This window comes from Gallus gallus, chromosome 1 (genome assembly GCF_016699485.2).
Source record: "Gallus gallus isolate bGalGal1 chromosome 1, bGalGal1.mat.broiler.GRCg7b, whole genome shotgun sequence".
Classification (NCBI taxonomy): Eukaryota; Metazoa; Chordata; class Aves; order Galliformes; family Phasianidae; genus Gallus; species Gallus gallus.
The window spans coordinates 51,466,175-51,487,130 of record NC_052532.1 but is presented as its reverse complement, the minus strand read 5'-3'; the positions used below and the strand labels follow the sequence as shown (position 1 = coordinate 51,487,130).

At 50.0% G+C, this 20,956-nt stretch overlaps 2 protein-coding genes and 1 long non-coding RNA gene across 9 annotated transcripts; 1 reads left to right on the top strand and 2 right to left on the bottom strand.

The window, feature by feature from the left end:
• Nucleotides 1-1,325: 1,325 nt before the first annotated feature.
• Nucleotides 1,326-9,392, bottom strand: C1QTNF6 (C1q and TNF related 6). Of its 6 annotated transcripts, none has more exons than XM_425481.7 (4): nt 6,558-9,392; nt 6,221-6,416; nt 5,290-5,527; nt 1,326-4,470 (listed from the first exon to the last, which is right to left on the bottom strand). In XM_425481.7, the coding sequence occupies exons 3-4, from the start codon at nt 5,519-5,521 to the stop codon at nt 3,923-3,925; spliced, it is 780 nt and encodes a 259-aa protein (XP_425481.5). In that variant the 5' UTR covers nt 5,522-5,527; nt 6,221-6,416; nt 6,558-9,392; the 3' UTR covers nt 1,326-3,922. The 6 variants fall into 6 exon arrangements, with proteins under 6 accessions (XP_425481.5, XP_046764663.1, XP_004937807.4 ...); XM_046908707.1 differs by having other exon boundaries at nt 6,221-6,411; XM_004937750.5 differs by having other exon boundaries at nt 9,324-9,392.
• Nucleotides 9,393-12,484: 3,092 nt separating this feature from the next.
• Nucleotides 12,485-16,591, top strand: LOC112533483. Of its 2 annotated transcripts, XR_003077770.3 has the most exons (4): nt 12,485-12,840; nt 13,329-14,043; nt 15,609-15,974; nt 16,465-16,591. It is a non-coding gene; the product is annotated as an uncharacterized LOC112533483 (long non-coding RNA). The 2 variants fall into 2 exon arrangements; XR_005843163.2 differs by having other exon boundaries at nt 13,329-15,974.
• On the bottom strand, nt 15,462-20,956 carry SSTR3 (somatostatin receptor 3). The gene is made up of 2 exons (NM_001024583.2): nt 20,648-20,956; nt 15,462-17,557 (listed from the first exon to the last, which is right to left on the bottom strand). Exon 2 carries the CDS (start codon nt 17,501-17,503, stop codon nt 16,295-16,297), a length of 1,209 nt encoding a protein of 402 aa, NP_001019754.2. The 5' UTR covers nt 17,504-17,557; nt 20,648-20,956; the 3' UTR covers nt 15,462-16,294.

Here is a 20,956-nt window from a genome sequence, read left to right as displayed (position 1 = left end):
TCTTACCTATGGCAGCTCCCCAGTCAAATCATGGTGCGATGGGTGGCACTGGCCTCAGACTCTGCCAGTGGTGCATGTATCATAGCCTTGAAGGACTGAGCTGAACAGATTGTTCAGACAGCATTCTTCTCTCCAAGTGGACAAGCTGAAGGACTGAATCACAAAAAGCTTTTCTAGAAGGTTTGACTGCACATTTCCACTCCCCCCTCCTCTCTCTATCCACGTATTAAGTGCAACAAAAGCACCTCCAATCTACCAGCATCTTACCTCAAGGGGCCAGGAACAAACACAAGCACAACCCTGGCATTTCCTGAGGACACATTTCTCAGAAGTAAATTAAAAAACAATGAAAAAAAGTCTGGTCTCGGGTCTGACAAAGTGTCACATTCACTAGCATACACACAGTCCAAACCCTAGGCCTGACACAGGACCAAATAGGCCTGTAAGGCATATGGTTATGTTTTCCACCCCTTGCCAAATGGAGCATCTGGTACATGTCAAACCACAGCAGAAGCTATTTGAAGATGAATGAGTCTCAAAACAGAAGCTCCTATATGGGCTCTTGTTTTCTTGTCCATTTCTCTACCCAGTCAGGAGTGTTTGTCCCACCAGACCAAACCCCAAAGTCTGATTTACCTCTTCTACCTCTCAATTTCCCTCTCTTCTAACCCTCAATTTCAGCATTTTCCCCAAGCTTACATGCAATTGTCACTTGTCTTTTCACCTCTGACCTGAATCTTTGCCATTACGCTCAGGTCTCCCAAAATAGGTGTCCAGATTGAATCTGGAACTACTGCTCCACTGTTAAATATACAGATGTGTAGTCAAAAGTTTAACGTCCCCCTTGCCTGCACATCCTGGCTTTTACCTCTTGGCAGAGAAAACAGAAACACCACAGGGAAAACACACTCTTATCATGCTTACTGCGTGCCTGATGGAAGGATGTGCCAAAACTGAAACAAGACAAAGAGGCTGATCCCCTTTGGAAAAGTCCAGCCTTGGTCCAGCCTTTCTCAGTAGAATTAGTGAAGTGCTTGAAGATTAATCCTAATTCTTTTCTAATCCTTTCTGGGTTATTTTCAAAGCATTCTGCCCTGAATTTGCTTAAAGCTTTCCCAGAAGAGAGAAGAGAGCTGTCACAACTGAAAGTGTCTGTGAAGCAACTGTCTTTAAGGAAACAGAAAGGGACTGCCAAGCATTTCCTAGGGGAGTTTCACAACAGAATTAGACTCTGTACCTGTTTCTTTCAGATCAGTATCTTTTTCATTGCACTGTTTAGCCATAATTGGAGGTAGAATGAATAGGCTGGGAAGAAAAGACAGATCTAAGTGCAAAACAACCAAGGAAAAAAGTTTAATATCACTGAAATTATATATATATATATACACACAAAAGTTCTCAGAGTTTGTTTCTACAACATAAAGCACCATTAATTCTACAGTACATTATAACTCAGCCTACCACACCCTCCAGAAAGCGCCCAAAACTTCTGAAAACTTATTTAGCACCAAGGGATTGCCATCTTGTTTAGCACCAAGAAGCCTGTTAAACATACCCTTTGGTCCACCTGCCTTCCTCTACCACGTACATCAAGCATCATTTGGATGCTTATGAGAAACACGTGACATCTCCCACTGGAATTTTAAAAACAAACAAACAGAAAAGGAGAAAAGTAAAAGCTTGTTTCTGGAGATATTCGGTGTTTGAGAGGCTTGCTTCTCTTCAGGAAAACACGGGGCACTATACACTGTAAATACACAATACCTGGGTTTGCAGCCTGTGGTTTAGGAAGACAGAAAGGGATTCAGTCCTGAGCATCACTTTGAGCATGCTTCTTCCTTTCCAATGCCTGCAATCCTGTCTCTGAGCAGTCCTGATAAGGGAGAGGAAGAAGCTCGGTTTCCTTCCATTCCCATGATCTTGTCATCAAGTGGTTCCCTGGGAAAGATCCAGCTTTATCTTGGTGAAACCTTGTTTTTATACACATTGCATCAGTGACAAAAGTGGGGAGGATCAGGGGCCAGAAAGTGCCTGAAATTCATTCCAGTCTGCACAGCTTCCTTGGCAGAGCAGGGAGGGTAAGCAAGCAGGGCAAGAGAGAAAATGTCCTGCAATTCTCTCAAGCATTTTCAACAGTTAACCTGTGTTCCTGCACCTTTGCCATCCTGGGCTGAGTGTACCTGATTGAGTCCTAATATAACAATTTGATTTGTACCTCCAATGGGAGATCTCTGATAGTCCCAGTACTATAGACAGAGACCTTGGCTAACCACGAGACTGTGGAAGCATAAGTCAGAAGACTTCATTACCAACGATGGGCAGCAGAGAAATACAGTTTCTCCTGCTTGTCCTGTCCTGAGACTCAAAAAAGAGACAACTCTTGGCTCTGCTGTTTGTGGCAGCATCACAACACATGGAAGTGATTTTCCCAAAGTGCTAAGTCAGCCTCACATCCCCAGAGGGATGTGAGTGAGGGCAGTGTGAGGCCAGCATAAATGGTACTAGAATATCCTACCACTGGCATCCTTTCCCACTGCAACATCTCTGACCTGACAAGGAGAGCGAGGGTTTGTTGTAGCCACATGTTTTTCCCCGTTGCTCTAATGAGATTGCCAGAAAAAGGCACACAACGCGTGTCAGGGAAGCTTTTAATATGGGTTGAGTTGCTGAAGTCTCGCTTCCTTTCACACCACTGTTTTGCCTCTAGTTTTTTCCATCACACAGGCAAAGAGATGCCAACTCATCCAGGTCTGGAAACTGTGGTTTAACTGCAATTGGCCTTGCAGCCTACAGCTCATGTCATGAAACAGCAGTCTCTCAACACCAATGTGAGAGAACCACCTTCAGGAGAAATGACATAATGGCATGCAGGAGCCAGGGCCATGCCACTGGTACCAACGGGTGCACCTCTGTCACAGAAGTGAGCAGAATCAGGTTCACCAAAATGCACTTGGGAAAGGGAAAGCCCTTTCTGGGCTGAGCTGGCTTCCCAGAGCTGGGGAACTGAGACCAAGTGGCACCCCAGTAGGTTTTGTAGGGAGGTTTGTAGGGTTCTCTCTCATTCTGTGCTTATGGTTTAATGGGAACAGAGCGGTGGGCTCTACTCATTCAACAGCAGATATCTCTGAATTATCTGGCTGAATGTCCAGCCTGCTACCTCCCAGAAGAGCTAGAGCTGGCACAGTGGAAGACTGTCCCCCCAGGCCGCAATTTTACAGCCAGCCTAGGAAAGGACCACAGGACCCAGGAGCCTGGGCCATAACTTGAGGGCTCTGAGATCCAGAATGGTTTCCATGGAAAGTCAATGACATAACAAGAAGGCCAACAGACCTTTTTTTGGAAAGACAGTATCATCTCCCACCACTCCTACCTCTTCCTCTGTTCTACAGAAGGCCAGAAGACCCCAGTCCACCCTCCAGACTATAGGTGTGAGTGCTGGCATTAGGGCCACGTTGCAGGCTGCAAAACTGGCATGTCCAGCCGGGGCAGAAAGAAGCCAGCATGCACCTGGGCAACAAGGACTTTCCAGACCTTACTATGGGAGTCCTTTGTGTAGGAAATCCCAAAGAAGGACACATCCCCAGGAGCAACATCTTAGTTTTCCTCCCACTTTAGGACCCTACAAGCCAGCCACATCCTGCTCGTGGATTTAGAACAAGCCAATCACTTAAGCTGGGTCATGAGGTGAGGTGTGAAAGATGATAGTGTCATGCTGTAAATGCACAGCTACAGGCCTGACTGCTAGAGAGCATGAGGTGGGAGCCAGAGCAGCAAGTTTCACACTCAATGCCTGAGACTTCACAGGCCCATTTCCAAGAGATTTGCAGTGGTTGCGGGCAATAAAAAGAGAGAGAGAGAGAGAGAGAGAGAAAGAGAGAGAGAGGAAGAAGGCCAGAAAGGCTCTGGAAGGGAGGAGAGGCAATTAGTCAAGGCTTGGCTTGACCAGATACCCGTTGAAGGTAATGTACACATCAACATCATCACTGTAAATGGCATTCTCCCGCTCCCGCTTGTAGAGTCTCACCCAGACCTCATCATTTTCCTGAAGATCCAGCATGAGGCTCTGGCTCTGCATGATGCTACGGTCACTGGGTTGGGCATACAGGATGACTGCCTCCTCTTCGTTGCGCATGATGTGCATGTAGGTCTCCTTGAAGTTCCAGGTGTGGACATTGAGGCTGAAATAGTAAAGGCCAGCCACAGAGCAGTAGAACTTGCCATTGAACATGTCAAAGTGACTGTAGAGGTTGACAAAGACGGTGTCAAAGATCAAGACCTGGAAGCCCTCGCTGCTGTGCAGTGCTTTCCTGCGGCCAACAGAGAATGCAGCATACTGGTGCTTGCAGGAATCTCCTGCTGTGCCCATCTGTCCTTTGCTGCCTTTCTGGCCCTGGGCACCCCGCTCTCCACGTGGCCCTTCTTTGCCCCATTTCCCTGGCATCCCAGGCTCTCCTCGATCTCCTTTCTCTCCTACAAGATGAAGCAGAGAACACAACCCCTGTGTGATATCAGAGGGAGAGATGCAAGAAGTGGTGAGAAAACCCAATGAGGAGACAGAGATTGCTAAAGGATGGGGGAATGACAGAAGAAGGAACACTCCTTGATGGTCACAGAATTGTGCTTTATGGAAAAGGAGCCAACATGTGGATGTGACTGGGGTCTTTCTTCTTTCTAACCTTCTGTTCACTGCCTGGTATGGCTTTGCTGGAAGCACTAGGGTCTATTCCTAAGAGACTCCAGCACAAGATGGAGAACAACAGTGCAAAGTACTCCTCTTGGCCTCTTCTTCATCCTTCACACTCCCTTACCCCCAGCTGCAGTCTCTGCCCTCTTCCAGGACCCAGTTATCCACATATTGCTCTTGCTACAGGCTGGAAAAGCTGGAGAAATGCTGATATATGTAGGAGAACATGACTAGAGAGGAGCAAGGAGTAAGGCTGAAGAGAAAGTGTCCAAACTTAACTGGTCGGTGGGAAAAGATCCAAACTGAACGTTATGAGTCATGCAGTGTATGTTAGAGAGCTGGTACTTTGCCAATACAAGCATAATTTGGGTGTCCTCTGTAATTAATACTGTAGCTTTACCCTGGTGTTGGTGTGTTGCTTGTCACAGGTTTGGGCAGACATTAAAACATAGAGAAGAGCACCAGAACTTACTTTTTGTGTACAGAGAAGGTGGAGGTCAGAGCAGCCTCCAACAGAATTGCTAGCCTCCCAGGTTTGTGCTTTGTTTCCCTGTGTCTGCTGGGTTAACTGGTCTTGGCACTTTGGGGCCAAGAGGAGCACTCACCCTTCAGTATGGTGATATTGATATAGGGACGGATCTCTGGCATCGGGTAGGGCAGGTGATGGTGGCTGGAAGGCGGTGGTGGGGCATCTGCAGAAGAGTCTGGTGGGTCACAGCAGCGCCTGCAAGCACCAGGGGCAGGTTCTGTGAGGTGGAGTTCATCAGTGGGTGCCCCAAGCACAACAAGAGGAAGAAGAAGGAAGGCCAGGGGTGTGCGTAGGTAAATTATGTCCATGGTGACCTGGGAAGATATGAGAAAGATCCAGAGTAAAGCATAAGAAGGGAAGGACGTGGGCGATAGAGCAGAGATCACCAAGAAACAATATATCTTGGTGGCTGGAGCCAGTGGTGGGACAGAATGGCACTGTCCTGCCAGGGAGATGCATGCTTGATGTCCCGGGAGACTCAAGGCTGCAATCTGAGTATGGAGCACATGGCCCCAAGAGGATGCGCCACACCCTTCCGCCCAGACCAATGGAGACTGGCTGCCAGCTCTGATGGAAGGCTTGAGCCTCAAAGCCTGTCACTAGGCAAACCACTGGAGCCACTCAAAGCTGCCAGGCTGGGATAGAGAAAGAAGGCACAGCAAACCACACAGCTTCAGCAAAAGCACACTCCAGTAGGGTGCTGAATCCATGCAGCCGGCTGTGAAAAACTTCTCCAGACCTCCAGTCTCTAGCTGTGAGCTATTCACAAAGTTAACTCAATATCCCAGTGGGAGTTAGACCCACATTCTCCCTGCAGAGACTTAACTCCAGCCTCTCCTTCCCCTAACACCAAATCCCATCCCTCTGTGTTCCCTGGCACCCCACCACAGAATCATAGAATTATTTGAGTTGGAAGGAACCCTTAAAGGTCATCTGATCCAACTCCCCTGCAATGAACAGGGACACCCACAGCTCAGTCAGGATGCTCAGAGCCCCTCCAGACTGACCTTGAATGTCTACAGGGACAGGGCATCCACCACCTTTCTGGGAAGCCTTTTCCAGAGCTATTCCAATTCCTGTCCCAGTGCTCAGTAGCGTCTCAGCTCCTCGCCTCCCTTCTGTCACAGGAGGAGAGCCAAACCCCAGCACCTTGCCCGAAGGGATGACAGGCTCTTGCAAAAGGTCTGGAGTGGAGCTGCTGCACTGGAGAGAGAAAGCAAGCAGAGTCGAGCAGGCAGCCTTCAGACAAGTATGTATGCAAAAGACAGATATGCAGGCATGCTCAGACACTCCTCTCTCAGCCGCTGCCCACGCTGCTTCTGCCCACACCCCCGTGCAGCTCACCCTGGATGCCGAGGGCTCCTCACTGTGCTCTCCAGCCCCGCTGCTTGCTGGCTGCCCTCTGCCTGCAGAGCTAGCTTCGGGGCCCATGGCTTTAAGAGCCCGTGCTTGGCAGTGGCTTCTGAGTGCTGGCAGGGTGCATGGCCTGGGATTGGACCTGCTCCCTCCCCTCTCTTCCCCCTCCCTTTCCCTCCCTGGTTTTGGGCACTTTGCAGAGCGGCTTGGGTTGCGGTGCCTCTTAACTCTTTCCTAGGTGGTTCGTTTCCCTTTTTTTCCTCCCCTGCCTTTTGTCTTCCAGAGCAGACTGCACTCCTTGCAAAGGGTGGGTAAGGCAGAAGGGAAGCATCCCACCCCAGGAATTTTGGGGTGCGATGGTGCAGGATTCTTCCCTGTCTGCTGATCCCCTGTGCTAGCCTTCATCAGCCCTCCACCTGGCAGCCCATGCTCTCTCCCAAACTTCATCTTTCATTCTCTCCTGCATAGTTCCTCTTAGAGCATCACCGCAGTTTCTCGCCCCGGTCATGCTATTTCCAGCAGGCTCATTTGCCAACTGGGAGAGGTACTGTCTTTTTTTCCTCTCTGGTCATCCTTCCCCAGGCAGAGCCCCAAGCCTCACACTTGGGCACGTGGCACAGCAAGGTCACATCCCGGGCAGAGTGGTTTGCACAGGAGGGGTGTGCCGGCCTCAAGCTCAGCCCTGCTGCTGCTGCTCGCCAGAGCTGAGGCTCTGCAGCAAACCACGGCAGTGGTCTCTGCCCCAGCCTGGTGCCAAGTGGTCCCCTTGTGCCCTTTGGGTGAGAGCTATGTGGCTGCACTGCGAGTTTGGAAGGAGGCAAGCTTTAGGGTTCCTATGCTGTGGCAAAGCTGGATTTAAGATTTTATAGCCTATAGGAGCGTGTATATGTGGCAGGAGGGAGGGTAGGCAATAATTCTTTCTGCAGGGGCCCAAGGTGCCAAGTCAGCGCTGCACAGTTGCCAAGGGAATCTGGAGAAAACTCCCACATTTCTGCAGGGAAAAGGGTTTTGTGCGTGTCTACGTGTCCTTGGATATTTGTTTTTGGTTTTGTTTTCCTTCTCCCAGTTATGCGGTTTGGGAATGGGAGGCCCTCGCTTCCCAGAGAGTGGCTGGCGCTTGGCAGGACCCCAGCACCACTGGAGGAGCAAGCGGAAAAGTCTGGGAAAATATGTGCTGTGAACTGGGGGGATGGGAAGGAGGGGGCTGGGAGGGCTGGAGATACTCTCGGGCTGTCTGTCAGCCCGTAGCTTCATGAGCACAGAGCAAACAAACGTCCATCCGTGGCCGGAGGAGCCCGAGGAAACTCACTGCCATGTTCATGAGCTCCCAGCACGCAGTCACTCCCCTCTCTCTCAGATTTCCCCGCCTGTCTCATTTCCAAGCATGACACTCCCCCTTTCTGCAGCTCCCTGCCTCACCTCTGCCTTATCTCTTCCTTTCCAACAGAGCAGGCAGAAGGAAGCTGCTTGCCCTCATTTCCCTCCCACCTCTCCAACTGCACACTGGATTTGCTCTCAAACTAGCAAGTGTTCTTTGTGGAGAATCGTGGAATTATAGAATGGCTTAGGTTGGAAGGGACCTCAAAGATCATCCGATTCGAACCTGAGCACCCTGCTAGAAAGGGCCCTGCCATATTCTTGTCTGTGAGCAGGACTTTGTGCCTAATGTCTTTCCCAAACTGAACTGAGACACTCAAGGAGCTAGCAAACAAAGACAAGGGGAAATGGTTTCATTCTAGAAGAGGGAAGATTTAGATTGCGTGTAAGGAAGAAGTTTACGGTAAGGGGTAGTGAAGCACTGGCACAGGTTGCCCAGAGAGGTGATGGATGTCCCATCCCTGGAGAAACCCAAGGTCAGGCTGGAGGGGCTCTGAACACCCTGATCTACCTGTAGGTGTCCCTGTTCATTGCAGGGGATTTGGACCGGATGGCCTTTAAGGATCCCTTCGAACTCAAACAATTCTATGTTTCTAAGACTTGCTCTGGTAGCATCACCCTACTGGGCAGCAGTTAATGCCAATAAAGACAGCTTTGTCAAGGTAATATTGCCCTTCTCTCTGAAAGCAATGGGCTGCACCAGCAGTGTTTTGCTGGCACATGCACTTTTCCAAGAAGTTTTGGCCTGTGTGGACAAGTGCTCCAGTGTATGGGTTTTGAGAGCATTCTCCTCGGTCCACGTGCCAGCCACACTGCTGAGCGAAACCCAACCTGCAGGCACCCTGTGTGTGTGCTCAGCTGTCCTCCACACACTGCCTTGGAGGCAGCCCAGGGAAGCTCTGGCCAGATTGGACAACAGCAATCCTTGCTCAAAAGCAGCTGCTTCCTCCTCCTGCATTTCCTCCCTTCTCCTGCAACCCTCTCCACAAAGTACAGAGCAGGGGGTAAGCCTGGCTCTCCCTCAGCCACTCCCCACATCCTATTAACCCTATCTGCCACAAGCACAGAAGGAAGGAAGCTCCTTGCTGTTTACTCCCCTTCCCACCCCCTGTGCACAGCTCAGCTCCTCCTGCACGCATGGACCCCCTGCCCTGCTGCCCATGCACACATCCACCCACAAACACCACCGTGCATCTCTTCCGTCTACCAACCCACTGGAGCAAAGGCATTGTCAGCACCAAGAGGCAGAGGAGCAGCCCTTTCCATTCTCCTTCCTGGCTGCATCCCCTGGAGAAGGGCAGTTTTCCCCTTCCCCACCTCTCTTCCCCTTCTCTCCCAGAGCAGCACAAGCCAGAAGGGAAGCAGAAGAGCTCTTACCTCCGCGCCCCTCTGCAGAGGAGTCCCGTGTTGGGTTTGGTGTATCCTCAGCTGCTCCTGGTTAGCAGTGCAGGGAGGAAGGGAGCGAGGGAGGGAAGGATGGAAGGAGGGAGGGAGGGAGAGCTGGCGGGGCCCAGCTGACTCCAGCCAGATGCTCGCCAAGTGCTCTTATGTAATTATCGTCCTTTCCATCCTGCCTCGGAGGCCTTGGTGAGTGCCTCCCCCCCCACGCTGCCCTGTGTCAGGCTTGGCTCGCGCTCCCTCCCTCCTTCCTTCCACCCGCCTCATGCTTTGCTCAGCTCAACAGCTGATCCTTTCTGGAAGCAAAGTTCCTGCTCCTGGCTACTGCCTCTGCTGCCCTTAGGAAGGGAGAGCACGTGCTCCAAGAGCACGGGACCAGTGAGCAGCATGGCTCTGTGCTCAGCTCCTCTCCATCACTGCTCAGCCCTGGTGGTGGCCCTTGTATTGATCCCAGAAAGAAACATTGCACTGACTCTTCCCCCATTATCCCTCTCATTTTCCAAAAGTGGAAAGTGAGGCGCAGACAGAGGTGGGATGTTCAGTGCCTGCAGATGGGGAGGAGAAAACTTGTGGTACCGAGAGGCAACAGCGAGTTTCCATGCTGCAGTGCCTTGGGGTGCTCCCAAGTCACCCCATAACATCAGCAATCCCTCTGTGTTCTCCAAATCACTGATCATTGCGGGCCAAACTGCAGAGCAGGATGGGAAAACAAACCTTGCCCAGCCTGCGGGCTTGTGCATCAGCCAATCCCCGCTCACCAGGAGCACCACCACTGCGTGAAACCCTTTGGCAGGGACGGCTGAGGATGTGCAGGCTTGCTAGAAGTCATCCGCGTGGCTGCATTTCACTCATAGCTGTTGCTCAAGCAGGGCCTGGCTCAGTGAGCAATGACACGTTCCTTGGCCTTACGCAGGCGGCTGCAGTGTGTGAGGGCACTTCTGCCAGCAGCGATTCCTGCTGGGGCTGCTCTGTCAGCGTGGCGGCCTGGGCTTCCTCACACAGACATCAAGGCCTGCCAAAGCTGCTGCACTTTCATTTCTTTCCCATTTTTTCTTTCTTTTTTTTTTTCTTTTTCTTTTGTGCATTGCTTAAATGCCACGTGGCTGAGGAGCAGCTAGGAGAGCTGTTCACCTGTACTTGCAACTTGTTTTCTTCTGTGACTCCTCCTTAGCACCCCTCCTGCCTAAGATACCCATGGAACCAGCCTGATGCCAGGGATCTGAAATTAAGTGTTCCCACCATTGCTTAGTAGTCATGTCTTGAGCTGGTCCTAAACCTGGTCAACAGAGTCCTGCCATGTTCTCTAGGCATTTGGTCCATCACAAAGACTATGAGTCAACAGTGTTCCCTTATGGCCAAGAAAGCCAATTGTATTGTGGGGCACATTTAGAAAGAGCGTAGATGGAGAGGATCTTCCCCTGCTCCTCTGCCCTGCCGAGGCCACATCTGGAGTGCTGTGTTCTGTTCTGGGCTCCCCAGATCAAGAAAGACAGGGAACTTTTAGAGAGAGCCCAACAGAGGGCCACCAAGATGATGAGGGGCCTGGATCATCTTTATGAGGAAAGGCTGAGAGCCATGAGACTGATCAGCCTGGGGAAGACAAGGCTGAGGGGGAGTCATATCAGTGCTTATAAATATCTAATGGGTGGGAGTTTACTTCTCTGGAGATATTCAAGACCTGCCTGGACACTTTCCTGCGTAACCTGCAGTAGGGAACCTGCTTTAGCAGGGGGTTGGACTAGGTCATAGAATCACAGAATCATCGAGGCTGGAAAAGACCCGTAAGATTACTTAGGCCACCTGTCAGCCCATCCCCACCATGCCCACTGACCATGTCCTCAGTGCCACATCCACACGGCTCTGGAACACCTCCAGGGATGGTGACTCCACCACCTCCCTGGGCAGATGATCTCCAGAGGTCCCTTCCAACCCTACCATTCTGTGATTCTGTGATTACTCCAGCCTCCAGGCAGAGGGCAAGGGCACAGGCTTTGTAACATAGCAGTGCAGCAAAGCACCATGCTTTTACAGTAACAGATCTCCGGGGGGCTCAGCATGGGGCACTGGAGCTGTGTGTCCCCAAAAGGTAGAAAGTGGCTGGGGATGACATCCCAGTGAGAGGCAGCAGGGCTGAGTGCTGGGCTCTCCCGTGCCAGCTGGAAGAGCCGCGAGAGGACACAGATGAAACGTCTGTGTTGTGCACACACAACACATGAGTCAAAGCATATATATTTCCTCCCTGCATGTCCCCATTTGTCATGTAGAGAGGGACATGCCACAGCTGGCTGCACTGACATCCCAGTGTGTGTGTTTGTGCATGACGCACTGAGTACGAGACCCGAGCGAGCCGGCTGCGCGCCGCGTGACGTTTGCATATTTTATGCTTGGGAAGGCAAAGCACACCAAGTTTTCATGAGCAAATATTTGCATATTTTCCACTCATTCGAGCAGATAAAGCATTTCAGTTCTCTGTTGCATCCTCAGGAGATGCAGAAGCATCTTCTTTTCAGGGTTATTTCCATTTCTTGACCTCCCCGTCTCCCCTGTTTCCCCTATTACAACTGGTTAACTGCTTCCTGACCCCTTCCCACACCCCCTTGTTCCGAGGTCCCGTGTAGCATCTGAAGCAGAAAGTGGACAGTACTGTGCTTGCCTGAGCTGAGCCTCTGCATTATCCTGTTGATTACAGATACACTGGCTCCCTAACAACAGCTTCCAATTACATTAAAGTGTGGGCTGCACTGGTAACAGCCTGGAAACGCACCCCCTTGCCTTGCTGAAGGACTTCTTCCCCTTAGCACCATCCCTTGCCTTTCCCGTGAATGGGTCCAAAGCTGCCCTGTGCCACAGTTAGGGTGGCAAAATTGTTCTTGGGCACGCATTCATCCACGTTTTGTCTCACACGCTTACAGATAACGCATGGATTAAAGCACCCAGAGACGTGCATATATATGCACGCACTCACACATACCCACACGTGCAGCCACGTAAATACCCATTTGCATGCACGCAAACACATCGCATGCATATGCCTCTCGGTATCTGCTCTCTGACGTGTGCACACGAGCTCTCGGCAGGGTGGGCTCCCTGCAGCTCTCACACCCCTCTCCGTGATCAAACGTTTGCTGGGAAGAGGCATTGCACAACACTGCTGAAATCACTGCGGCCCTTTCTAGTCCTGCGGCTCCAATCTCTACGTGATGAGAATAAAACCCTTTTGTGCGGCACAGGGCTTGATGGAGCCCTTATCTCCGTGCCTCTGCACCCAGAATAGAAAAATCCATTTCCACATCTGACTGGAACAAATCCTCCTGAACTCGGCCATCGTTTCACTGCACACAGTCCTTGTGGCCCCTGGGGTGCCCAGAAACAACCTCAGTGTCCTTAGGAGGATCAGAAGGGTATCTGGATTAGCGTTGTTGTCACAGAGAAAACTGAGAATTCACCAGGAGGAAGAAGGAGCTGAGCTGAGAGGCTGGAGGTGGGAGGCAGAGAGGTAACCTTCGTCATTCCCAACAGCCTTTAATCAATGAGAATACTTTGCAGAATTGTGTAACGTTTGTTTTATCCTCATGAATTGTAAGCAAAAATACTTTTTTTTTTTTATTCTCCTCCTCCAGTCTTATACTTGGTTTATCTCATTATTTCCCCCCCCTCAATTTGTCACTGAACTGTAGGGTGTAGCATAGCAGGAAGAAGAAAACAAAAGACAGAAAAATACAACCATACAATCATAGAATCGTTTGAGTTGGAAGGGACCTTTAAAGGCCATTTAGTCCAACTCCCCTGCAATGAACAGGGACACCTGCAGGTAGATCAGGGTGCTCAGAGCCCCTCCAGCCTGACCTTGGATGTCTCCTTGGACAGGGCATCCACCACCTCTCTGGACAACCTGTTCCAGTGCTTTCCTGTCCTTACGATACTTGTGATACTTTTTCTTTAAACTCCCATTTAAACTAAACACCCCAATGTTGCTTTCCACAGCTGAATCCCCTGCAGAGCTGCCTTCCTACTGGGTTCACATTCGGAGTACCAAAATGATGTCTCCTTGGCACACCCGCTCAGCGCCAGCATTGCAGTGCTTGGGCTCTTCAGGGATGTCGGTATTTTAAGAAGTCAACCAGTTGGTGGAGTTTCTCAAATGGTGACTTGAAGCAGATGGAATTACAAAGGCGTGTGAAGTGAAGCCTCAGCTCAGTTTGGTGAGGAAAGCAGTGGCAGCCACTCTGGAGAAGGAAACCCTTACTGTACCTCCCCTCACTGCTCTCAGATGCTTTCAGGTTGGATATAAGGAAAAACTTCTCAGAAAGAGCGGTGCTGCAGTGGCACAGGCTGCCCAGGGACGTGGTGGAGTCACCGTCACTAGAGGTGTTCAGAGCTGTGTGGATGTGGCACTGAGGACGTGGTCAGTGGGCACGGTGGGGATGGGATGGTGGTTGGACCAGGTGATCTTAGAGGTCTTTTCCAACCTTAATGATTCTATGATTGCTGCAAGGTCCCCATTCTCTGTCCCACGCCTTTTTCAGTACCTGGCTATCAGCCATCACCGTACTCCCTAGTTGATGCCATTTTTCCTCTGTCCTACAGGGACTGCTGTGCTGGCTGTGCTCCACGTTCACTTTGCTCTACTCATTGCTGCAAGAGGCACACGACAGGCTGCCATTTAAAGAGCTGTGTCGTCCACATGTCTGGCCACTTGGTAGCTGTATCTTTTTGCCCTTCTACTCTTTTTAACCCCTTAGACAGGCAGGGGCTTCAGCAGTTCATCTTCATTCTGCTGGCATTTCTTCGCTGCGCTCCATTGGGTGCTGTGGAAGCCTTTTTAATGCAACAGATTGTGAATCCCACAGCCATGAATAGTTTGGCTGCTTTTCTCACTACAACCTACAGTGTGGGGAGCTGGTGCATGGATGGAAGGAGGGGGAGATGTGAAAGGTAGCAGAAGATAGAAACTGGCTACCAATCATTTTCTTTTCTCTTTGAGTTGAGCCTACACTCCTCAGCATATGACTGCTCATGCTCAGGGGAATAAGTGTGCTTTGTAAGAGGAGCTAAGCAAAAGGCTGGGACAAACTGGGAGTTCAGCTTTAGCTCCCTGAGGCTGAGCCTCCTGTCCTAGCACACCTGCCCCATGCCATCCCTTCACACCACATGCCTTCTTTCAAGTGTCCTGTGAGACATCTCTCTATCACTCAGCCAGCTCTTGTCATTGAACCTACCTGGAGTCCATCCTCCAACATCTCCTGAGCTAAGGGAACTTTATGTCTAAATTGTCTGTGGATGAGAGTGCCCATATACTACCAAGGGCTCTGGTATGAGAATCTTCTTGGTGGCTGTAGCTTAGCAACAGCATTCATGGAGAAGCTCAAGGTTTGAGGACAGACATAGCCTGTAGGAATGAAGCCAAACTGGCGGGAGAGACCTTCATCCCACCCACCCTTGTGCATTGCTGCTCTTCCACAGGCCCACTTACAGCTTCCTTCCAGCAACTGATGCACACTCATCCAACACTCACAGCAACACACGCCCTCTCACACTCTGACACAACTTGTCACATGCACACTCATTGCTATATATATTTGCATGACTACACTTAAGCATCCCACAGTTGCATAAACATTCTTCCTCGCCTGCATTTTTATGCACTTATGTACACATAAACCTTTATCTGTATGTATCTGTACCCACCCCACAGTCACACACAGGATAGCATCAGTGCCAAATTATGCATTCCCCTCCAACGCTGACTCCTCAATCCTTGATCCTGTTCAGCCATCCTCACACACATACAGTCCACTGATCAAATTTTTACATACAACCACTTTCATATATTTGCAGGCACATCATTTCCTCTCCATCCAAAGCCAAATAGTCCACAATTTCCCACAAGAACAGTCAGCTGCTAGTATTTCCCAGACTCCTCCAACACACATTGGAGATCCCTCTGGCCCCCTCTGCTTCCTGCCCCCATTCTCTGCTGATACATACTTTGATGTCCTGTACCAGCCAAACATTCCTTTATACAGAGATCAGAGGATCAGAGAGATTGTGTATTCTCAGGAGAGCCAAATCTATAGCATCTCCCTTCTCCTAAACACACAGAATTGTTCTGCTCAGTTGGCTTTTAAGTCCAAAGGCATTTTGTTTATTTACAGCCAGGCTGAGGGAGAGAAAAAGAGAAAAGGCATTTCAGTTTATAAGAAACCCTGCCTCCAACCCATGCCTCACTGGCTTATTTTCTACTCTTGTTACACCTCCCATCAGGGTGCAGTCACCAGAAGAGCTTGAAGTTTGTAGATTTTGGGAAAGAAATGTCCCATTTGCACTGCCAAGTAATTCTCATCATCAAGTGGTCTCCAGCCAGGACCAGTGAGGGGGTAAGTTGTCCCTAAGACTTTTTGAAGAGCTAGAAAAATGTCAGCCATTCATGGAACAGGCTGCTGGTGGCTTTTAGCTGCAGACATTTGTCCTTCCTGTTCTTCCTCCAGCGTAAACCACTTCTCATGTCCACAAGGAGGATAACCAAGGCACTGGGATGCCTGTTCTAGATCTTCAGAGGCACACATCACATATACCTATTTGAGAACTCTCTTGAAGTGCCAGTCACGTGGTAGCTGATGCTCTTCATAGGTGGGTGATTGAAGGTTGGATCATGCCGCATAGGACAGGCCATGCTCTCTCCATACTGCCTGTTCCCATATCCTGTTCAGCTCTCCCTAGATCCAGCCCTTCCTTTACTTCTTGCCACACAAAACTTAGGTATTCCTTCCAAAGCCGAGTACAATGCTTTGCTTTTTTTTCCACAAGCTCATGGAGCCCTCTTCATCTTTAAGCATAATCTTTAATATTGTCTTGTATCAATCTCTCCCACTGTCTCTGAGATAAGATAGCACAGGGGGTGAAAGGGATCCCATGTCCCAGCGTGTCTTTCCCCTGCACCATCCCTTTCATCATAAATAGCTGACATGCAACTTGCTGCTCTTCTCACAGCCCACAGGCTCCTCGGGGAGTGGTTTTTGCCCATTTCTTTCTCCTGCCCTGCTGCTTAGAGGGCGTTCCTCTCTGTCATTGCCATTCTGGGTGATCTTGCTGATTTCCTTCTCTTCCCCTCCATCATCAGACTTCTCTGGGGGACATTCTGGCACTTCCTGGCTCTGGACACGGCGGGATGGCCTGAAGATGGCCCTTCGGAAGCCCTGCTTGAAGCGGTAGGAGAGGAAGCCATAGATGATAGGATTGGCACAGCTATTGGCATACGGCAGCACCACCACGAGGAAATAGACACCGAAGAGGGACGGCTCCTCTGGCAGTGGACAAACAACATTGATTATGTTGAGGACATAGAAGGGGAGCCAGCAGAGGACGAAGACAGCCACAACAGTCACCACCATGCGAGTCACCCTGCGCTCCGAAAGCTTATGTTTAGAGGACAGAGCCCTCACCCTTCTGCCAGAGGAACGGACCTTCACAACAATGAGAAGATAGCAAAGGCAAATCACCAGCAGTGGCCCAAAGAAGCCCAAGGTGGCAGTATAGATGATGAAGCCAGCTCGCCAAACTGAGGCAGGTTCTGGCCACTGGATGTGACATGTGTTCATACCTAAAGGTACATCTGAGAAGACCACCACGGGCAGCACCACTATGGATGACAGCATCCACACAGTGGCACTCACAGCCTTGGCCACTCGTGCTGTTCGCCATTTGGAGGACTTCCCAGGGTGGACCACAGCCAGGTAGCGGTCAACGCTCATCACTGTCAGGCAGAAGATGCTGGTGAACTGGTTGATGGCATCCACGGCCATCACCAAGCGGCACATGAAGGACCCAAATGGCCAGTAGGACAGGGCATTTTGTGCTGCCAGGAAGGGCAGACCTAGCATGAAGAGTTCATCAGCTAGGGCCAGGTTCAAGATGTAGACATTGGTCACTGATTCACTGACGGAGTGTCGCAAGACAACATAAATGACCAGAGAATTCCCAATTAGCCCCACCACACAGACGATGAGGTAGACCATGGGGATGAGGATACCGCTGACAACCACACCAGGGCTGGTGGTGGTGGTGGAGCTGTTGGGGGTGGTGAAGCCTGCCCAGCTACCAGAGGCATTCCCCTCCTCTGACACTGTTGGCGTGGGGAGACTGAAAGCAGAAGTGTCCATAGCAGAGGCAGAAAAGAGGGTGAGGACAGTCTCCCTGCAGGATCAATTAGCAACCTGGGGGTGAGAGGAGAAGAAAGGTATTTAGAGCAGCAATATGACAGCTGAACAAGCCATGGATAGAATCTCCACATCAGTGGTCTGTGAGTATGAACAGGCATGGGGAGTTGAGGTGGGTAAGTGGGTACTGGCAGCCACTGGAACATGTAGAACAATATTGATCCCATCCAGACCTGGGAGATGCAGAGGGCACAGCAGGATAAACAGGGACATGACTCGGTGTGGGATGAGTGGATCTTCTCTTCTAGGAAAAGATCCTCAGGCAAGAGTAGGTTAGGTACTGGGAAATTTCTTGTTTTCTGCTGATGGCTACAGCACTGGGGGAGCGGTTGCCAGAGACCTGATTCTCATTTACGAGGGGCAGGTACCTTATGAACAAAAGAGGAAGAGATATTCAGGGACAAAGTGCCTAGGGAATCTTTGGATTCCCCATTCACTGAGTATTCTCTTGCTGAAGCTCGTTTTGGACTTGTGGAGTCACTGTGGGGTTGTTAGCCTCTCCAGCAGAAATTAAAACATCTCTACTCTTATTTAAAGCCCTGAAGCTGAGCTCAGCACCTGAGTTGAAGAGTTGCTGTTTTGTGTCATGCTAGTTTAAAAGTAAAGTAAGAGCTACATTATTTTGGGTACTTCAGGAGGAATAAGCATAGATCTCTCCCTTGTCTCTTTGGCTTGTTTTCTCTCTTTCCTCTTGCACCCTGAAAAACACTGTTAATTGAGGAGGCTCTGCTGCCCCAGCTGTTCACAACACCAAAGCAGTATCCCAGGCTTCCTAATCTGAGTTGCCCAATTGCCCATCACATCAGGGTTTGGCATGGAAACCGCACTCTCAGCTCACTCGGAGAGAGGTTTGAACAAACAAACTCTCTGTCCAGCTCATTGCTGACACTGGGTGCAGAGCTGCAGGGAGAGGAGAGACAGAGAAGGGGAGGGAATGCCTTTTGTCTTTAGTCAGGGCTCTAGAAATAGAGTCCAAACCAGAGACATGTTGGCATAACTTATGCAGGGCAGATGTGTGATGTTTTAGCAAAATTTTCTGGAGATGTGAACTGGCAGGGTCACTCTCCTTATGAACCAGCTCCTTGGAAATTATGATGGCTTGGTGGAAGAGCCAGGGACCTGAGGTTCCCCTTTACGCAGATCTCTCAGAGTTCTGAAGCTCTTTTACTCTTGAAATGAAACCTGGAGATCTCAAAGGAAAGAACTCCAAATATTAACTACATTCAGGAGGCCAGAAGTGCTCCAGAAACTTTTCTCCCAGTTGGAGTCTACAGAGGACCCCAATATTGCTCGCATATGTCTCGATAGTACAACTTTTTGTCTTTTTTTGTCAATATCATTCCAGCTTTTGGAAACCTCCGGGCAGAGCTGAGTTTTGGATGGATTTCTTGGGTATCAGATAGGCAAAACCCAACAGGCTTCACAAGTGTGCCAAATCTTATGTTGAAAGAACCTCATCTGACAGGCCACTAGAAGAGGCAATTGGACAGCTATGTCTTAAGCCCAATCACAGAATCATAGAATGGCCTGGGTTGAAAAAGACCACAATGATCATCTAGTTTCAACCCCCCCTGCTATGTGCAGGGTTGCCAACAATTAGACCAGGCTGCCCAGAGCCACATCCAGCCTGGCCTTGAATGCCACCAGGGATGGGGCATCCAAAACCTCTTAATTATGCTATTGGCTATTGCATAAATGTTTCCTGCTGTACTTAAATGAGCTTTGAAGGACTGGAATTGTTTGCATTTCTTTATGTGAAGGTGCCTTGGGCTGTGACACACTGTCTTGATGGAAGCCCACCTCTTGAGGTTCTGCAGTACTGGGCTGTGCCATACGTGATGAGTGGCTGCAGTCAATGGACAGAATAGGAGGCAATTTGACACTCTTGTTTCCAGGCTCTAAGATCTTTTTCCACTGCTGTTCCAGTGACACATGCGCCCATTAGCCTTTGTTGGAGGAAAGAGAAGGACAGTGTCTACTCTGAGGAAAAAGATCCCTGTGAACATTGACAGAGAACAGAACAATGTGTACATAAAAAGATGATCCTCTAAAATGTGGGGACATTGTTAGGAATCCCTGTAGGATGTTCCTTCTGCATGTACAAGAATTTCCAAAAAGGCATTTGGAGATAAAGCCCCACAAATGATAAATACAGATGAGGACACCTGTGATGGTATGAAAAGCATATGGGGAAATGTCTGGGGCCCAGGCTTCAAAGCTGGTTGTTCTGGTTGTTGTTTAGCAATACATTAAAGCCAGCTTCAGAGGTCCAAAAACCCTGTGAAAATGCTAAAGCATGCAATATGAAACACTGATTCACTATAAAGAGTAGAAGGTTAATTCTCTTGCTCATACAACCCTGGTGGGCAAACTTTGTCTGTAAGCAAGGGTGGTCAGTCTGTGCCCCCCTAACTTTGTCACGTACCATCTACCAGCTCAAACTCCACATCACATGCTCTGGCTATTTTGACAGAACAATCACAGGACATCAGTACCTCTTTTGGGCTGGATCCACACTGCTCTGGCAGCACCTGCATAGGTAGAAACTGGTGAGGAAAACTGGCTTCAGACTGAAGTGTGTTGGTATCTGCTTGCGGTCTGTCCCTAATGATGTGGACAGAATCTGTTGCAGAAGACTTGGGGTCTCCCAGCAGGTGCTGCCAGAATACATCTGGTCCGTACAGCTGGAGAGCAGGTGTGGGCAGAGAGGTAGGAGGAGGTTGGAAGTGTATATATATATTTAGATATATATATATATACATATACATATTTTTTTTTTCTACATTTCTGCATTGACTGGGAGGAGGAGGATGCTAAAGCCTGTCTACAAAGCAGGGCTAAAAGCCAGGAGAGACCACTGAGCCCAGTAACTTCCTACCTTCTTGCCACCCTCCCCACCTTGTTTGCCATGGTCCTGTTCCAGCTCAGGACAGCCCCTGCCTCACTGCAGGGTGAGCAAGGTGGCATGGAACTGGCAGAGCTGGGGGCCAGAATGTTTCCTCTGTGGGATGGCAGAGTTAACTTCTGCATGGACTCATGCCCGCGGGAGACAGCTGGGAAGAGCAGACAGAGCTGCCTGGTACTTACGTGTCGTTGGAATGCACATTTTCCTCTGCTTCACCGTGAGAATCCGTGTCATAGTTTTCCCCTTCCCCTTTTTAAAGGAAAGCAGTCCCAGAAGGGAGGGAGTCTAAAATATCCTATCAGCAGAGCCACAAGTCCTTCTTCCTTGGACCTGCCCATCGCTCCATCCCTGACTGCTGCGGGACGTCTCCTCCTCACCCCCAGGGCCCACTCGTGGCCGTGGCCATCTGGGGGTGCCAGGCCCCTCAGCCCCACGTTGGTGGCTCAGAGGACCCCGACAAGTCCCCTGGTCCACCGTCCATCTGCAGAGAG